Source organism: Pelodiscus sinensis, chromosome 5, assembly GCF_052426305.1.
Source record: "Pelodiscus sinensis isolate ZL-2025 chromosome 5, ASM5242630v1, whole genome shotgun sequence".
NCBI lineage: Eukaryota > Metazoa > Chordata > Testudines > Trionychidae > Pelodiscus > Pelodiscus sinensis.
The window spans coordinates 71545136-71565036 of record NC_143056.1 but is presented as its reverse complement, the minus strand read 5'-3'; the positions used below and the strand labels follow the sequence as shown (position 1 = coordinate 71565036).

Sequence of the window (19901 nt, the reverse complement as noted above, 5' to 3'; positions counted from 1 at the left end):
TGTCAGTCTGTGCATTGTTGCAGAAGCATTGTATATAGAAATCCAGATTGTAATTCCGACCGTCAGGGGGAGTCCATATAGAATTGTTTTTCTTTTGGTGTTGATTGGGGGAATCTGGTTGGTTAGATTGATGTTCATCGGTAGTTTGGAAATATTCTTGTATGCGGAGGTGGCGAAAGAAAGCCTCAAGGTCACCACAAAATTGAATCCAGTTAGTGGGGGAGGTGGGGCAGAAAGAAGCCCCCGGGATAAGACAGACTCTTCTGCTGGGTTGAGTTTGTAGCTAGAGAGGTTAACAATATTATCCGGTGGGTTGAGGTAGTTGCTGTTGTTTCTGCCCCACCTTCCCCACTAACTGGATTCAATTTTGTGGTGACCTTGAGGCTTTCTTTTGCCGCCACCACCTACGAGAATATTTCCAAACTACTGATGAACATTAATCTGGAAAGAGGGGAGACTGGATGCCATGGAATAACAAATTGCTCATTAGATAAAGAAATAGACAAACCAAGCTGGGCTTTGGATTTGTGTTGGGGTCGATTTCATAGCAATGTAACTGTGGAGCTCAACACTCATACCAAGAGAAATGTATCGAAGTCACACAACCCGGAGGGAAATCACAAGACAGGCAAGCGTGGGTACTTATGTTTATAGTGTTTGCTGTGTCCCCTGAACTAACTATGAATACAAGCGCACTGGAAACCATTGCTCATTTGCAGCCACTTCACATGGATTTTGGGATAATACAGTAGCGTCTGCAGCAGCAACAGTGATATTGTAAGTACAAGATTATGATGACCCATATCCCTTGCTCTTGCACTTGCTACAAACCACTATTACTCACACCTAACACATCCAGACCACACGCAGACCAATCTCAAACACGTCTTAATCACAGGATCATATCTAACACATTCAATACACGTTAACTGATCATTGGCACAGCCTTTGAACACACATGCTTCTGTCTCTCATACACACACATCACTTCACTTGCACATGTGAGTCATAAGTGATGAAGGCTGCATGGAGATCATGAAATTGTGGTTTATAGTATTCTCAGGAGGGGTCCTGGTTTTTTTTAATAACCTATGAATTTTTTTATAGGAAGGGGATGGACCTGACTTAATAATTGAAAGTGAAAACATTTTAAACTTGGCTTTCAGGAGATGCTGAGAGAGCAGGATCTTTCATTGTTACAGCTAGTGATTTGTCAATTGAGAACAGGATGGAAGGGCACAGAATGTGGGTTGGTCTATTTTTTCTTTGGGTGTGGGGAATGGCCTTGAGCTAACATAGCAGATTTAAGAGGTACAATGCTGCCTTTTTTGAAAGGCTGAGTTCAGAAAGGCGGTGCTGAAGAGTGACATTCCTTTGCCTCTTTCACTGGTACACCCCCCCACCCCGATTACACAACAGTCACAAACATACATATGCCAGTGGCTTTGTCACACACTCCCCTGTCACGTGAACTCATACATACAACTTACCCTGACTTGTCGCGCTGACTTGTACACTTGGGCTACATCTACACTGCAGGCTTCTTGCACAAGAATGGCCGTTCTTGCCCAAAAACTTGCAGAGAGTCTACACTGCACATGTGTTCTTGTGCAAATAAATTTACAGTACAGGGTCGGAACTGAGGGCTTCTTGCGCAAGAGCTCTGATGCTTCGTACAAGGAAAAAGCCTTCTTGAGCAAGTGCTCTTGCACAAGGAGGCAGTGTGAACGGGCAGCAGGGAGTTTTTGTGCAAGAACTGGCCTCCAGGAAAAAACGCAGCTGGCTGCTTGGATGCTCTGTACCTGCACTCACAGCTCACTACTTCCTGCTTGCTGGACCCCCCTTTAAAGGCGCATACATCCTGCAGACGCCGCATGGGAGCAGCAGCACAGCCGGCAGCTGTCCACAGATGGCTCTGCCTGCTGCAGCTCAGAAGCCCAGATGTCTGCCCCAGAGCCACTTCGTGAGCCTGCACAACCATTCCAGGAGCCACCCCACAGTTTTCAGCAGCCACGAAGGGGCACCAAGCAGCTTGCCACAGGCTGGGCCGGGGCTGAGGTCGAGACCCTCCTGGACCTGTGAGGGCAGAAGGAAGCCCTTCACGATCCTGGTTTCGGCGCTGCAACGCCAACATCTTTGGCCGCGTGGCCCAGGCACTGGCGGACCAGGGACACCCGGCCTGAACCCTGGAACAGGTCTGGGCTAAGGTTAAGGAGCCGTGCCTGGCATATGTGAGAGCCAGTGAAGGTGGGGGGGGGGTGGAGCTGACACTTGCCCCCACTACGAGCGCCTGCACGCCATCATGGGGGAGACAGAGGTCCAAGGGCCCTCTCCCATGGTGGACACCAGACTGCGCACCCCGGTGGTCAGGCTGCCTGACCTGGAGGAGCAGGGTGACCTGACCACCACCTCTGAGGATGAGGGAGAGGACCACCCAGCCACAATCACCCTCCACCTGGAGCCAGTGCCCAGCAACCAGGACGTCTCCCAGTACTGGTCTGAGGCCGGTGATGGATCCTCCGGTGAGTGTAGCAGTTGCACTTGCAAAGGTGGGGGAGGCGGGTGCCAGGGGAGGGGGGGAGTGTCACTCGGGCAGTCCCAGCTGCATGCTGTGTAGCAGTACGCAGCACATGCAACCACATGCAGCCTGACTGGGTGGCATGTGGACGCGGCAGGCAGCTCCAGGGCAGCCAAGTCCCAAGGGCGCAGGCCAGACCCCGCACATCCCGAAGGACGTCGCATACAGACAGTACGCAGCCATGCCTGCCCGTGTGACACAGCAGTTGCTCCTGGAAAAAGCGCAGAGAGCCAGCCCTATGAGTGCAGCCCCCACAGAGCCTCTATGCTGCTCCTGGCCTCCCTACTGCCCCCGAGGGAATCCCCCTCCCACTGTGACCACATACTTCCCTGGGCTACTTGTCCAAGGGCTGGGGGAAGGAGGAGCGGGGAAGCAGGTAGCCCGGGCCTCTGGCCCACTGAGTCTTGCTGCAGGGACAGTATACTCCCAGCAGCCCTGGCTGCGTCTCCGAGGCAATCAGTTGACAGTAGTCCGAGAACCCAGACCTTATCTGCCACGCTTGCTCCCATGCATTGTGGATGTGTACTCAAACATGACTACAGCATCATGGTTTATGCTCAAAGTGACGAGTAGAAGCCATGTGCTCTACCTTTGAGAGGGAGTGTACACCGTGCTAGACAAATAGATACAGCATGCCAAGTGGCTAGGACACAGACAAGGGGTCTTCATTCACAGTGATGTGTCTCCCCCTGTGTTACAATCCATGGAGGATCACTTCATTCCCAGGATTTAGAACTAATCCTTATGTGAATACACACAGGGGATCGATTGGGCCCAAGCCACAGTTTGTGGTGTAACATATGGGTCATGGAGGAGGGCACAAGGCTCAGGGAAATTGTGTGCAGGGCTGACTGACCACCTTGCCATCTTCTGTGTTCTCTGTAGCTGTACCAGCTGGGAGCAAGGGACCATCCAGCCCCACGCTGCCAGCACCAATGATGCAGGGACCAGCCAGGCAGCGTGACCAGCTCCTCCAGCAGCACGTGCAGGCCATGGAGCAGATGAAGGAGGCAGTCAGCAACACGCTTTGAGCCGATCTGGAGTGGCAGGAGCAGGCATAGGGGCAGTTCCTCCAGCGTTGTGATTGCATGTGTGACACCATATCCTCACTGACGTCACACATTGGCCATGACATCCACTATGGCATGGCCTTGCCCCACCCTGCCGTGCCCATGCCCCCTCCTGCCATATCTATGCCCCCTCCTGCTGCACCCCGTCCTGCCCACGTCCCTGTGCTGCCTGTCCCAACCCGGCCTGAAGGGCGCCGAGGCCTCCACACCTGAGGAGGCACTGGGAGGAGCCGTCCCTCCCAGCAATAACTCCCCCTCCCAGTTCAGAGCCCCCTCTCACTGCCCACCCTTCATCCCCCAATGTAAATAATAGTTTATTTTTTGGTTAACGAAAACAGTTGTGTTTATTGGGAGGTGAGGGAAGGGGGCGAAGCAAGGGTTGGAGATGGGCGGGGGATGTGGACACAAGACAGAAGTGACCTACTGTGGGGCCTGCGAAAACATCTCCCTGAGCGCCTCTCCTATGCACACCCCATCATGGTGCCCCTGCCGGATGGCGGCTGTCTGGGGCTGCTTGAACACCTGGCCCTCGTCTGCCATCCACTCCGGGAGGAAGGCCTCCCCCTTCCTCTCAACTATGTTGTGCAGCACACAACATGCTGCGACCACCTCCGTGATGTTCTGCTCGCCCATGTCGAGACGGGTGAGCAGACAACGGAATCTCACCTTCAGCCATCCGAAGGCACACTCCACCTGGTTGCGGGCCTGGTTCAGGTGGAGGTTGAATCTTCCCTGGCTGGGGTCCATGCATCTGGTGTATGGCCGCATCAGCCACGGCATAAGGGGGTAGGCCACATCCCCCATGATGCACAGTGGCATGCAGAAATCCCCAACCATCAGTTCCCACTGGGGGAAGAAAGTGCCCACCTCCAGCCTGCAAAACAGGCTGGCGTTTCGGAGGATGCGGGCATCATGTGCCCTGCCCAACCTCTCCACATATATGTCCGTGAAGCGGACACAGTGGTCCACAAGGGCTTGGAGCACCATTGAGAAGTACCCCTTCCTATTGACCAAGTGGGCCGCTTGATGCTCTGGTGGCTGGATGGGGATGTGGGTCCAATCCATGGCCCCCTGCAGTTGGGGAACCCCAGGGCAGCGAGGCCAGCCACGGTTGTGTCCACATCCCGCAGGCAGATGACCCTCTTGAGCAGGATGTCTGTGATGGCTCTGACAACCTGCAGAAGGGCACACAGAAACACAGGAAACACACAGAATGAGACTGGGTGGGCACATAAGCTCTTGAGGGGTTCCTGCTCCCCTCTGATTCCCTCTCCCCCCAAATATGCCAGGGCCCTGCAGGCCCCCCCCTCCTACCAGCAGGCCTATGTGAGGGAGGGACGGCACAAGCCCCTGGGTGACGGGGCTTCCCCACTTCATCGCCCCCAGCCTGGACTCTTCTCTTCCCCCGGGCAGGGACTGCAGCCCCCCCACCCCCAGGGGCCTTACCTTTATCAATACAGCACCCACTGTGGACCTGCCCACCCCAAACTGGTTTGCCACTGAGCAGTAGCTGTGTGGTGGGTCACAGCTGGGTGTTGCGTCTCCGGAGTGCAGGGGAGAGCCAGGCACACAGCTCCAGGAACGTCTGCTTCTGCATCCGAAAGTTCTGGAACCAATGCTGGTCGTCCCATTGCTCCAGCACCAGCCGGTCCCACCAGTCGGAAGTGGTGTCAAGTCTTCAGTATCACCTCTCCATGGTCAGGTAGGGATACCACAGCGAAGCCGCCGCATCCAGGGAGAGGGACTCCAGATTGAGCTCAGCGTCAAGCTCTTGCAGGAGTAGAGAGGCAGCATGGAGCAGCAGCTGCAGGCACTCCAAAATGGTCGTGTGGGGCCAGAACAGGCACAGGGCTGTCCCTGGCTCCATGGCATAACAAGGAGAAGGCAAAAGTCCCCAAAGGCACTAGGGCAAGAGCTGTGGTGTCTAAAGAGGCTGAGGGCAACCACAACAGGCACTGCGACAGCTTTCAGTCCCTACAAGAGGTCCCAAAGCACACAGCAGCAGAGAAACGGCTGTCCAGGGAGATCCCTTTAAGCACGTCTCTCAGCAGGGTTCCAGCACCTGCCCCCGGAAGGTACTGGTGCCTTTTTGCCCTGTCCTAAGTGGTTCGGGGGGGGGCAGGTCTTTGCACAAGAGCATCCCGCCAGCGTGGATGCTCTCTTGCACAAAAGTGCATTGCTTTTGTGATGTGCTTTCAGCAGTGTTGACGTGCTCTTGTGCAAGAACTTTTGTGCACGAACTCTAGTGCAAAACAGTTCTTGCGCAAGAAGCCTGGAGTGTAGATGTAGCCTCCCAGAAATATCGATCTTATCCACACAAATCACACACAGACATGAGTCAGATATGTCCCTTCTGACTCAGCTCCTATGAATAAGGGATGGGGGCAAACCACTCAGAGCTGAAAATAACTTCAATTTCTTACAGGTACTGTCATATTGCACCCTTCTCCAGGGTGGCTCAGGGCAGGGTTGTGGGATGGGTGGGCTTAGGACAGGGTGTGGGGGGGGGGTGCAGGAGTCAGAGTTGGGGTGTTTGTGGAGGGGCTCAGAGGAGTATGTGAATGTAAGGTGGAGTTGGGGGACAAGGGTGCTATTTAGGGAGGGGGGCAGAGTCCCCCCCCCCCCGATTTGTACCAGGACATTGCTTTCCATTCCCCTTCATCACCCTCAGGGAGCAAAAGGAAAGCACACTGCATGAGTCACTCACTCCTCTGTCTCCCCTCCTCCCAGCCTAGAGCAAGAGGCCTGCTGGCATATTATGTGTGTTCTCCTCTCGCAACCTGAGAGTGAGGTGAAGAGCAAAGCATCCTGGTATGGATCTCAGAGGGGTTGGGGGCTTCAGCCACCCTGCCCTCCCTAAATGGCACCATGGGGGAGGAGGGCACTGGGGCTAGGGCAGTCCCAGACCAGTGGGGCAGGCATGCCCCCAGGCTGCTGCCCCTTTAGCTTGCTTGGCTGCCTATAGTGCTTAGTGTGGCAGCCTGCAGGAGACCTGCAGCTGAGTGCCCCAGCCAATGAGCTCTTTCTTGCTTGAGCAATGCATCAGGGTGCACCTGTTATCACTTACACTTACCCACAAACACCTGACATACATCAACCAGTCATATGCCCAGATGCTTACATGTAGCACTCACACATGTACCAATCCTCTATAGCACTTGCATGCACTGATTTCTTAGGTATGAAACATTCACATTGTTGCTGGATTCTTATTTTTCCATCTCCCTGAATGGAAGACCTTCTTCTAGAGCCTTTGTTTTGCTTGCTTAGAGCTGATGTAATGAATGTAATGGGTCCTCTGTTCTCTTTGTAGAAGGGAATGTTAATTATTTTCAGCAGACTAATTACACTGCTAATGAGAGGCTGTACTGCAGTGATATTCCCTTTAATTACTTGTTCGTAAGTACTGTGCTGAGCTGTTTTGGAACATACTATTAAATGCAAATGCCTGTGTCTGGCTTGGAGATGTGCCTTTAGGCTCTCCAGAAGAAATACTTTGCTAAGTTTAAGAGTCCATGCGATGCAGAAAGTTGAAGAAATGAAAATAGTTCTTGGAGCCACCTAGTCAGTGACCTACCAGGAAAACTGTTTGCTTTCTTTTCCATATGAATTATATGGTTATGAAAGTGAAAGGATTTTTGTTATTTCTAATTTAGCAGTACCTGGAGGTCACAACCAACATCAGGGCTCCATGGTACTATGCTATATAATTAGACATGGTCCCTACACCAAAGAGCTCATAGTCTAAGGAAGCAGCTCTTCTGCAGCTGGTAGTGCCAGATACCTTCAGCCAAGTTCACAAATACACCTCAGTTCTGATTCTGACATGTCCTTGTCCTTTTCTCCCTGAATCCTGCAGGTCTTCTCCTTATGTCCTCCGAAGTCTTTGCTACCTAAATTGCTGACAAAATGGCATGTTTTATGTCAGTCCTAAGAGAGCCACAGTATCGTAGCTGGTGTTCAAATTGTGGTACCCTCCCCTGATGCTCCTCATTCTGGATCTGCAGCATGTCCTTTATCCAAATGCTGGGACACCTTTGCAAAGGAACCTCATGTTTTTCTGTGTCACCCTCACCTGTTCCAGTCCTGGAACCTCACACCATTCTCCCAATGTACCTCGACCCTGACCTGATGCTCATGACCTGAGACTCCAAACACACAGTAAGCTTTGCTGGTGCCCTTTCAGTGTGGTTATTCTTCCAGTCACAGGGGAGATATGGAAGGAGTGGTACTGTGGGGCTGTCGCTTGCCAGGGAGGAAGAAATGTTTGTTTAATGGCCATGCTAGAAGTCAGTGAAAGATGGAGTGTTGATCGAATTCTGAAAGTCCAGTGTTTTTCAAATACAACAGGCCACTTCATGTGTAGTTAAAGCAACTAAAAGTCGGGTGATCTTGGGACCTTCAGAAGGAGTGAAGTGGACCCCCAGGAGACAGAAGATCCTACCCAGGTGTGAACTATCAGCATGATGTGCTGAGAGTCAGCTCCAGCACTCTGAGACTTCTGCCATAGCTCCCTCAGAATGGTCACTCTTCCAAGTGGGCCAACCTAAGTGAGACCAGAGGCAAATTGGGCTGACCTCTTCAGGGATCACATCCACCTTGTTGGACTTTTCCAAGAGACCTGAATCGAAGGCTCAGTTTTGTTTTGTCAGTTTGGCATGAGAATGCCTTTCCTTGCTCCTGGCAGGCACTGCACCTGCCCTTTGTATTCTCTCCACAGCAAAGAGGTTGCCAAGCTCTGGGAGGCTAAGTGGGTGAACAGTGATGCAGGCTCAAAATCATTCATACCACCAGACTGCTGAGGGAATGATAATCCCTCAGGGAAAAATTCTTCAGAATGCAAGTAGGTCATTTGTTTCTGCTTCTTGCACTCCCTTTATTTTTTCTTGTCTTCCCAAACCCCTCACCCACTGGCTGTTGCTTGGCTCAAAATGCTTTGAAGCAGTTTCTCAGTGTTACTTTAACACTTGATGTGGAGATAAAAATGTGTCCAGGCCTACGGGTGCACCGCAGCTGCTTTGTATCTCACTGCTGGCATAAACTGCCTCTATAGCTGGTGGAACAGGCCCTGGCAGGATCACTCCAGAGCAAGAGTGATCCTTCAGTGGTGCAGAGATGACATAGGATGCTGCTGGGATAGGAGGGGAAAAGGTGCGGCCAGAGGAAACAGGCATGACCAAGACACTCCTGTTACTAATCCAGTCCTCTGTTATGTTTTTGCTCTCTTGGTGCTATTTACAAACAGCTGATTAAAGCAGATTTCTGAAGGCGGGGAGCTAGGTTGGTTAGAGGCAGTGCCAAGATTAGGAGAGTGCACAGATGATCATTTAAGCCACTTCTGAACACAAACCTCTGACGTGCACTCTACAGAGTAGCTGCTTCCCATATCTAAGTTTGTATATATACCGTTTAAAGTTCCCTTGCCTGCCTGACTAATACCACAATAACATTTTTATCATTACTCTGGAAATAATTTTTTGAAAATCTTTGCTTCACTGAAGCTGTTTTTCTGTTCTTTGGACTTTACTCATCTCAGACAGTGAAATTAGACTGCTCAGTTTCACTTTATAGGTTGCATGCCAGCACAAGGCTAAGTTTAAAGGGAGCGTATAAAGCTACGAAATCTGAATGATAGTATTTTACATTGACTCCATTCAGGTGTGAGTGACTGCACAAGATGCAATGCAGTGGCAAATCAGGCCCTGTGAGGTGTCTTTAATATAAGGATTGATTGCATACATTTTGAAATTAGTCCATACTTGTGGATTTTATCAATATCTCTTCCTTTTAGTGTGGATAGAGTTGAACAGTTGGGGTATGTCTAGACTACATGGCTCCATCGACAGAGCCATGTAAACTAGTTTTCCGGGCATAGGCAAAGAAGCGGGAGTTTAAATAATCCCCGCTTCATTAAAATAAACATGGCCGGCACGCTGTGCCGACGATCAGCTGATCCGGCACAGCGTGGCAGTCTAGACACGGATCTGTCGGCTGGGGAAGCCTTTGCCGACCGATCCCTTATGCCTCGTGAAACAGACTGCCATGCTGTGCCGGATCAGCTGATCATCGGCACAGCGCGCCAGCCGTGTTTATTTTAATGAAGCAGGGATTATTTAAATCCCCGCTTCTTTGCCTATGCTGGGTAAACTAGTTTACATGGCTCCATCGACGGAGCCATGTAGTCTAGACATACCCTTGAAGTCTTGCTTGCCGCTGATAATGCACCTCTTAGACTAGATGACATAACACAATATACTCCTCTAGAGTGAAGTACCTACAGGCAGTCCCTGGGTTACGTACAAGATAGGGACTGTAGGTTTGTTCTTAAGTTGAATCTGTATGTAAGTCGGAACTGGCATCCAGATTCAGCCGCTGCTGAAACTGATCAGTTTCAACAGCGGCTGAATCTGGATGCCAGTACCGACTTACATACAGATTCAACTTAAGAACCCCAGGCGTCCCCAAGTCAGCTGCTGCTGAAACTGATCAGCAGCTGATTCCAGGAAGCCCGGGGCAGAGCAACTCTGCCTCGGGCTTCCTGTAGTCAGCCGCTGGTCAGTTTCAGCAGCGGCTGACTTGGGGACGCCTGGGGCAGAGCAGCTCGGGTGCTGCTGGGTTGGTCCAGTAGCGCGGCCGCTCCTCGGCGCTACTGGACCAACCCAGCAGCACCCCAGCTGCTCTGCCCCAGGCGTCCTGATTCAGCCACTGCTGAAACTGATCAGCAGCGGCTGAATCAGGACTCCGGGGCAGAGCAGCTGGAGTGCTGCCGGGTTGGTCCAGTAGCGCCAAGGAGCGGTGCTGCAGGACCAACCGGCAGCGCCCCACCTGCTCTACCACAGGCCCCGGGCTTTGCTCCACGTCTCCCTGGTCTGCTGGGGGGGGGGCACTAGCTGTGTCCCCCCCCCCCCCCCCCCAGCAGACCAGGGAGACGCTGAGCAAAGCGGCGGAGGACCCGGGGCCGGACCCGCGGCGCTTCCAGATCAGTTGGAAGCGCCGCGGGTCCGGCCCGGGTCCTCCGCCGCTTTGCTCAGCGTCTCCCTGGCCTGCTGGTTCCCCCAGCAGACCAGGGAGACGAGGAGCAGCTTTTCTCGCCCCGGAGGAGGTGGGTGGCAGGACCAGGCGTCCCACCGCTCCAGTCCTCCGGGGCAAGAAAATCCCCGTTCATAACTGCAGATCCGACATAAGTCGGATCCGCGTAACTCGAGGACTGCCTGTACTTGGTTTCATATAAGCCCCATGCTGTGCAGAGGCCTACCTGAAGAGAAGAGTGGGAAAAATGCCCAAGACCTGCTACTCTAGGGCTGTCAACATGAAGTTCGAAAGACATGACTCCCAGGACTTAAGGATTCAGGCACTGAGGCTGCAAATCTTTTGCCCTTTGTAGAGACTGGGGGTATGGCTAGACTGTGGGGGGGTGTCGAGATACCAGATATATCCCAAAAAAACTCTGCCGCGTCCTACGAACGCATTTGCTCATCCACTTTTTTTTATGGAAGAGCAAACGCTCTTTCAGAAGCCCTATATTCCTCATTCTACAAGAAAGGAGGCTTTCGAAAAAAAAAATTTCTGACATTCGGCCTAGTCTAGATGAGCTAAATGTCAGAAAAGCCTCTTCCATCAGAAGTATTGGAAAAGTACCCTTTTCCAACAAAAACTTGTAGTCTAGCCATACCCTGGGACAACATAGGCTCGGTGTCTGGTTCCATTTGTTCTAGGTCAAAAGATGTCATATTTGCTTAATAGGTTTTAAGCATGAGTTAAAACTAATTCAAGGTAATTTAATGTAAACATCGTTTGTTTGGCCAGAGTGGACAGTACCAAACTGTGTTTCACTGAGATTTAGAAACTGTATTCTAGACTAAATAGTTTTCAGGAGCCCATCACCACAGCATTTAGGTGCCATGTTTACTCAAACCCCCATCTGACGGACTTTGTGCTAGTTGCTGTCCAGTAGGAGAAGAAGATAAAGGAACAGTTGCATTGTACAATATGTGCATGCTGAAATCAAAGGTTTACTTAGACTTCATAGGCTAGTTATTACCTGTTAGGTGAATAGGTGATAAATCAGAATGGTACCAAGGCTTAATAATGATATGTTAAGGGACTAAGCCTCAATAAGTGTGTCCCTGGGAGGTGCAATTATCAGCATTCCTAAGACCTATGTGAACTCATTAAGGAAGGAGCAGGGCCTTAGTGTTCAGCTACCAACTAAATTTATCTTTAAAACTATTGAATGAAGTAGTTATTTAGATGTTTTCTCCTAAAAAGAGGCATGAACTATGTCCACTGCTAAGTAAAACTCAGCTTGAAGATTGAAACCAGTGGTTAAGCTAACTATAAATGCTGTCGACATATGGATGGCAAGGTCCAGGGCAGGAAATATACCAATCTCTGAGACTCCTATTACAGAACAGTGTAGCGTCATTAACAGTAGAGATACCTGTGCCATGGCTGGCTGAGACCATTCTCTCTCCATATAACAACTGTTAGTTATATGTCACCTGGGTAAGATTTATGTTGCATTTCAACAGAGAGAGATCAGCTGGTGGTTCAGTTAAAGGGCCATGTATTCTTGTAGGAATCAAGAGCTTTTCTGAAAATGCTGCAGGTTCACCACAGTGATGCTGCTCTTCCTTCCACTGCAGAGTGTGGCAAACGCGGTTAGGACCTGACTCTGTGAGGGGCTGAGTGCCTTCTGCAAGGTGAGGAGTTCCCTCATCTCTCTCAGAGGAGTCCACTGAAATGTTTATGAGTTAAGGCTGCTCAGGACTTTTTTTCTTCTCCTAACAAAACTGATTTTTGGGGCTTAAATTTCTTGAGTGGCGTGAACTAAAAATGATAGCAGCTGCCAGAGAACTTTGCAGGCAGGAAATGGCCTCCACACCACTTCCTCTGGGAACTTATTTTGCAGCGTGAGCTGCTATGTAGTATGCAAACTGGGCAGAACAGGGTCCTCTCTACCTTACAACTGGGAGCAGCCTGTGCATTGGGATTTGGCCTCCAAAATGTGGTGGAGTGCCTTGAAAATGGGCCTCTCAAAGGAGTGAGCAAGGTACATTATGTTTCAACGGTGGTGTGTGTGTGGGTGGGTGGTGAGAAAGGTAAATTGTGTGTGTGTGTGTGTGTGTGTGTGTGTGTGTGTGTGTGTGTGTGTGTGTGTGTGTGTGTTTAACAAGAAAACATTCAGTTTGAAATTACCTGGGACACGACCACTGCCTGACACCAAGGTGGTCAGATTAAATAATTGAGCAAACCATGTAGATGTGGTAGGCCCTACACTTGTCCTTTGCTCCTCTATGCTCATATGTCTTGAGGGCCCTGAGTGACTGTCATTAATGTGTTTGTAAAGTAAAGTCAGTGTTTGTGTGAATGGTGTTGGTTTGACAGTTTGGAAGATTCACATGTTCTGTTTATACAAAAGAAAGCAAAGCACCAGGAATGACTGCATCTACTTTCCCTACAGCTGTCTGCCTCAATGCTGCCCTGGAGAGACCTTTAAGGATAGCAGGGGGGAATTCAGAACTCCAGTCAACTAAGGGAACTGGCTTCTCTGCTGAGGATAACACTAGTTAGAGTCAAATAGTGTTAACTGTGGCAATGGTTTGATTATAGAAATATGTGACTGTCCATCACTGGAACTGAAACATATACAAGAAAACCAGAGAGTGGGAGCCAAGTGTGCTTTGGAATGGGGGAGAGGGGCCAACAAGACAGGACAGTTCCAACAGCCTCACTCAGAAAGCAAACTGGAGTTTAGTTTTCAAATTCCCCGTTTCTAAAAGGAATCCAGCGCTGACTAAGAAACGCTATTGGTACGGACAGCTCTTTGGGGCAAGGACTGTCATTTGCTGTATGCCTCCACAAGTGTTTAGAGCATAGGCACCCCAAAACTGGTTGAGCTATCCAGATGTATTTCAGTATAAATGCTATAGTAATAATAAGAAAGGAAGTTTCTGCTTTGCTGGGAAGTATCTGGTGGTAAGACACAATCAGAAAGGGTAGAAGACAAGGGAGCATTTCTCATTCCTGTGTACTTTAAGTTTTAGCACATTTACTTTGAAAAGGGCTTTTAGTTGAACTGTAATGTTCTATGTATCCAACTTAGGTAACACAATGACAGTTGGTGTGATTTTCTGATAGTGCATATGGCCTCTGCTGGGTGATGGGGCTAAGACTTAACACGCCATTTACACAACAAAAGACTGAGCTAGAAAACCAATTTTTAAAACTGGTTAGTCTTGAGAATGGTTTCTAAAGGCTGTTTGAATTAGCTTTTGCCCATCTCTTCAGATAGCAATGCCAGATTACAGGAAACCATTTAAAAATTGGTATTTAAGAAGAGAGTAGTAGTCCAGCACAGAAACATTTGCCCGAGAAGCTGCAACAAACTTATTTTCAATAAAACTGGAAGAGTGACTTGTACCAGGAGAAATCACTATCTCCTTAACCTCCCTGAGCAGGTCTGTTGTCTGTACAGGACTCTGCTCAACTTTGACTTGCCTGAACACTATTTAAATTGTGTTTTTCTGGCTGTCCAATACTTAAACCAATCAAAGGAAGATGCACTTTAGTCAGTGAAATAATAACCAGTAATAATCTTCCCATTAGCCTCTGCTTCACTTACTGTGTTTTCTTCCTGCATCCAGTACAGAGTGGTACTGGTCTGCCAGGGAGAAGCCACAATGAGTAGATGCCCAGTGGTCCAGTTTGGAATTATACCTCCTATGTTAACTGTGGACTTGAACCAAACATTCGTAAGAACAGCCATTCTGGGTCAGACCAAATGTCTGTCTAGCCCACTATCCTGTCTTCTGACGGTGGTCAGTGCCAGGTGCCCCAGAAGCAATGAACAGGACAGGTAATCATCAAGTGATCCCTCCTCTCTTGCCCATTCCCAGCTTCTGGCAAACAGAGGCTAGGAACACCATCCCTGCCCATTCTGGCTAGTAGCTGTTGATGGACCAATCTTCCATGAATTGATTTAGTTCATTTCCTTATCTACTTTCTCCACATCAGTAATGATTTCATAAATCTTTATTATATCCCCCCTTATTCATCACTTTTCCAAGCTGAAAAGTCCCAGTCTGATTAATCTCTCCTCACGTGGCAGGTATTTCGCACCCCTAACCATTTTTGTTGCTTTTCTGAAACTTTTCCAATTCCAGTGTATCTTTTTTGAGATGAGATGACCACATCTTCATGCAGTATTCAAGATGTAGGAGCACCATAGATTTATATAGCGACAGTGTTATATTTCTTGTCTTATTCTCTATCCTTTTCTTAATGATTCACAACATTTTGTTCGCCTCTTTAACTGCTGCTGTACACTGAGTGGATGTTTTCAGAGAACTGTCCACGATGATTCCAAGATCTCTGTCTTGAGTAGTAAAGATTAAGGTAGTTCTAAATAGGCTTTTTAAACACAGCCGTTATTCTACTTTGAAGGACTAAACTGCTCAAATGTATCCTCTAAGTCCATCTTTACTCTCTGTATTCACTTCTTGGGCATACAGCAGCAGCTTTGTGCTCTCCTCCTTTATTTCTTTCAATGGATGTCTTGTTTATACTTGAGTGTGGCCTGCTCTCAGTGCATCTGACGAAGTGGGTCTTTGCCCACGAAAGCTTATGCTCCTACACTTCAGTTAGTCTATAAGGTGCCACAGGACTCCTCGTCGCTTTTGCAGATTCAGACTAACACGGCTACCCCTCTGATACTTGACTGCTCTCAGTGATCCACCAGCAGCCCAACAATAAGAGGAAAATGGCCTTTGCTTTCCAGGCAGTTGAGGTACTCAGCCACGTTTGTCTGAAGGAGCCTGATACGAAGTGATTAGAAATGAGAAGCGATTTGAAGTGTTCAGGTATTCCTGTATTTATCTTGGCCCAGGAATAGCCACAGAGAAGCAAATGCATTTTCACTAGCTCCTCACAGAAGGTGACTACCTACATATAACAAAGGTGTGGGAGGATTCATTAGCTTGTCTGCCAGATAGCCCACCCCGGCAAGGCCTTTGCAAAGCAGGGGTTACATTTTGACAGTGCAGGTAGTTAGCCACTGGCACAGCTTATGGGTTGTAATAGCACTGACAACTTTAAAATCAAGGTTGGTGTTTTTTCTAAAAGGCCAGTGTTCAAACAGGAACTAATTCAGGGAAGTTCTATGGCCTGCGTGAGGGAGGAAATCAGATTACATGATCACAACGGTCCCATCTGCTTCAGAATCTATGAACTAACACACCTTCTGTCATACTTCCTCCAGTAGCTTCCTTACTCCTCCATTGCACAACCACTGCACTTCCCCATCCCACCTCCACTAGTGCCCTGCCTCAGATCACTCGTTTTGTCCTGTAGCCTTTCCCAAATGGAGGAGGTTCCAACTCCATACTCCCAGCCTCTTATTTCCTTCTCTGCCTTCATCTCTGTGGTCATTGAGAAGCTAGTAGAATTGTGCGTGTGTAGTTAGCAGGTTGGAGGAATCTAAAGCAGCAATCTGGAAAGTCTCGCCTCCTTCAAGCAAGGCTCAGCCCTATGTGATAAGGCTCAAATCCTTGTCTCCCTGGCCCACTGCATCCCTGCCTTCATTGGAACCATGTTGACCTCCTCCATCAGAGCATATAGGTATCTGCTCCTACTTGGAGTGCTAGCTCATGGGAAGGGAGTGAGAGCTCAGTGTGCCAGCATTCCCTGCCCCCCTGGAAAAGGCGGCTTCCATTAAGTGACACTTCTAAAACCCTGCTAGCCTGCCCTGCGAAAGACTGGGCATGGGATTGCCACTAGCAGCCTTGGCGACTTTTGCCCTCTGAGGCAAAGTTGTCAGTACATCAAGGAGGATGTATTGCAGATAATTTGTCATACTGTGGTGAAGTTGCGTCAGCCCTGAAGTTATTTCAGGACTGTTTCAATGCCCCAGGAAACTGCAGGATAGCTTCACAAAAGGCTGGCCGCTCCCATCCAAACTGAATTGCCAGCTAAGTTTCAATTTTAGAATATTTATGTCTGGAAAGACTATGAAACGCAGAAAGACATAGCTGAATTCTGCAATACTAAGAGGAGTTCATGGCACCAACGGTTAGAAAAATGATCTTTAGATCCACAGGCAGAGCATGTTGGCCCTAGAAATCACCGAGAGCGAATCAACATGGGAGTCAGTCTTCGGCCCGACCCTTGGCCCAAGCCAAAATGCAGAGGATGCAAGTAGGGGTGGCAGCATGTTTGTGCATGGTACTGCTCTGTTCAGGGACTGGTCCCCTTGCAGTTAGAATAGCATGAAAGGTGCACTACATTATTTCAGACTGCAGTAGCCCCAGTGGATAAAAATGCTGTTTAAGATCAATAGTGTTCAAGTGTAGAGGCATCCTGGGCATGCCATCTTTTTTCTATGATACTGGCAGCAAGGAGAAGGGTGGTGCATATCCCCCTTGCTCTGGGAGGTTTACCTTTGACTAGTTAAGCCATCTTTAGAGCCACATTTCAGTCAGAGTAGAACCAAGCAGCTGTCCCTTACTGAGGAATCTGGTCCCTCATTTATATGGTGACTTTTCTGACTCTAGCTGCCCCTCCTGGCCCTGTTCTCTACTGTCCTGATCCTTGTGTACTTGCTTGCATCACGGCAGGGTGAATGTGATGTCGGGTAAAATGCATGTATGCTATCTGGTAGCCTCTTATGCCCTCTTTGCAAATGTGAAAATGACACCCTAAGGCAGTGGAGGCAGACTTGCTATGTGGGAACTACTCCCTTGGATCCCAAGCTCTGTACAAGGTAGATCTATAGTTCTTTTCCCTCTTTGTTCTATGGACAAATTAGCATTGACTATGTGGTGGAGCCAGCCATACCTGTGCCATAATAACTGAGCTTCTACGGTTGCTGATTGTCCTTTATTTTTCAAGTGTCTGCCTTGAAGAGCGCCTTGGTAATAGAGACTAAGACTCACCACTAATTCCCTTTGCTGTACAATATGTTTCCATTGCTAATGATACACTTTGCAAACCACGGAGGCAGTCGACTAATCCTTGTGGTATGCTAATTGCTGGAATCCAGCCAGAGAGTGGTTTATTCCCACAGAAACTTTTTAGGGGACCTGCCTTTCCCAGCTTTAAATACTGTGGCTCTTTCCTAACAGACGTGCCCACCAATGGCAAAACATCAGAGTCTGTTCTTAAGTTGCACATTTGCTTTTTTTTTACAATAGAGATACAGAGCTCAGTGGTTTGGGGTTTGTTTGTTTTGTATTAGGCTGAAGGAACCTTTACTAGAATTGGCCGAGAAGGGCCCAATCAGAAAAGGAAGAAGGAATGTAAAGGTCTTTGGGGACAAATTACAGTAGCAAGGAAAGGATGGACTTTAATGAATAGTTAATATGTTTTTGAAGTGTATCCTTTCCTCATCCCTGTATCCCCTAGGACCTGTGAACTCGGATCTAAGAACATGGCAAAACTACTCTATTGGAGACTCGTAAGGGACATGTTTGGTCAGAAAGAGAAACACAATCTTTTCTGAGGATTATTATGAGGAATGTCAGGAGTCCCAGATTGGTAAGTGGCAGCTAATACGATGCCTGGTTTTTGAAGGACTGCTTCCACAGCATCTCAACCTTGGTGTGACAGAAAGAAGATTATGCTTTTTGGGGGGCGGGGTAGGAGATGTGGATAAAGCTGCTACAGAATTGCTAGCAAAAGAACAACAAAAGGATGTGAGAGAATGTTGCTGGACCATTTTCAGGAACACAATAAATGGTAAAAGGTTCAATAAAGTTGAAAGGCCCTTGAAGGGTAATTATACTACATGAGAGAGTTCCAGGATAAGATGGAAGGAAGGATTTTTTAAAAATGTTATACACTGCCTTTGCTTTGGGCGTCCATAAAAGTATGTAAGACAGAAAGTACTGGAGACACGACATTTGTTTCCCCCAGTTGTACCTTTACTCTAAAAGGTGTTTGGAAGCTGCCATTTTGGTCTCTATTAAATAACAGGTAGCATTTCAGAAACCTGATTTGTCTATGTTTGTCTGGGACAAGCTAGCAGAGACTATCATGTTCTATGTTTCAAAAAGCAATCTTTTACTCTCTGCTTCTAACTCCCCAGAAGTTTTACACTAGACCTGTTTTATCCTTCTCTATAGTACTTTCTATCTGAGGATCTCCAGGCATTGTACAAAGGTCAATGACATAAACCTCACAGGATTCCTGAAAGGGAGGGAAGTCTTGTTCTCTCCATTTGTTAGGCAGAGACAATGTAAGTGATTTGCATGAGGTTACACTTAGTTTATAGCAGAGCTAGCAATTCAGATGCTCCTAATTTTGTGCCTTAATCATAAGAACCCATTTCCTCCAGAGCACCCTTCTTGAAGCGGATACATGTTTTTACTGCCAGTTACGGTTCTCCAGTGCACCGTGACAGGGCAGACCATGAAGGGGACTGCAGCGCCTCCTTAGGTGGCCGGATGCTGTCAGTGCCACCATTCGCTCATCACTTTGCAAAAACAAGGCACTGAGGCGTGATGCCCAGAGTGCTCTATTGATTGCTCCACTTGCTGCCATCCACTAATACAGTAGTTAGGCTCAGACTTTCAGAAGTGGCTACTGATTCTGATTGCAACAATACTTGGGTGCCCTTCTCAACAGACATGGGCCTGATTTTTCAGAAGAGCTGCTTCAATAGTAGGGCTGAGAGCTCAGCATCTCTGAAAATCAAGCACGTGCTCAATGGGGACACTAATCAATGGAAGCACCCCAAATCGGTTAAGGCTGGTTTGTGCAGCTCCAGTGACATGGACAGCTGCAGGAGGATTCCTCTGGTGCAAGGGGATCCATGGTGCTGTTAAAACCACCATCACTGCTCCTGGCCCCAGCCACCTGGTCCTGACTACTGGTGCAGGAATAATAGCATTTGGTATTACAGTAAACTGCCAATTATACGGCACCTTTAGGACCCAGAGGATGCCAGATTATCAAATATGCCGGACTATAGGAAGGGGGGATTATGAGGAGTCTGGGGTGGAGTGGAGGGGATGCGCCCCTCGGCGCTGCAGGACCAACCTGGCAGCACCCCAGCTGCTCTGCCCCAGACTTCCCCAAGTCAGCTGCTGCTGAAACTGACCAGCGGCTGACTCTGGAAGCCAGGGGTACAGCATGCTCTGCCCCGGGCTTCCCGGAGTCAGCCACTGGTCAGTTTCAGCAGTGGCTGAATCGGGGAAGCCGGGGGCAGAGCAGCTCCAATTGTCCAGCTGCCCGGAGCACTTCCAGGTTCCAGATGG

At 48.9% G+C, this 19901-nt stretch overlaps 1 protein-coding gene across 17 annotated transcripts in view; it reads left to right on the top strand.

Moving 5' to 3' along the window:
- TMEM229B (transmembrane protein 229B) overlaps window positions 1-19901 on the top strand; it is a 72182-nt gene that overhangs the window by 34688 nt on the left and 17593 nt on the right. For 7 of the 17 annotated variants that reach the window (XR_016349671.1, XR_016349670.1, XM_075927377.2 and 4 more), the window contains one exon: window positions 18049-18180. The exons of 4 other annotated variants lie outside the window; for them this stretch is intronic. Coding sequence is in view for 11 of the 13 variants with exons in the window: in XM_075927377.2 (XP_075783492.1) it covers window positions 18154-18180 (27 nt within the window). In the remaining 2 variants the exon portion in view is untranslated. 6 more of the 17 variants (XM_089778531.1, XM_089778530.1, XM_075927364.2 and 3 more) reach the window with 4 other exon arrangements.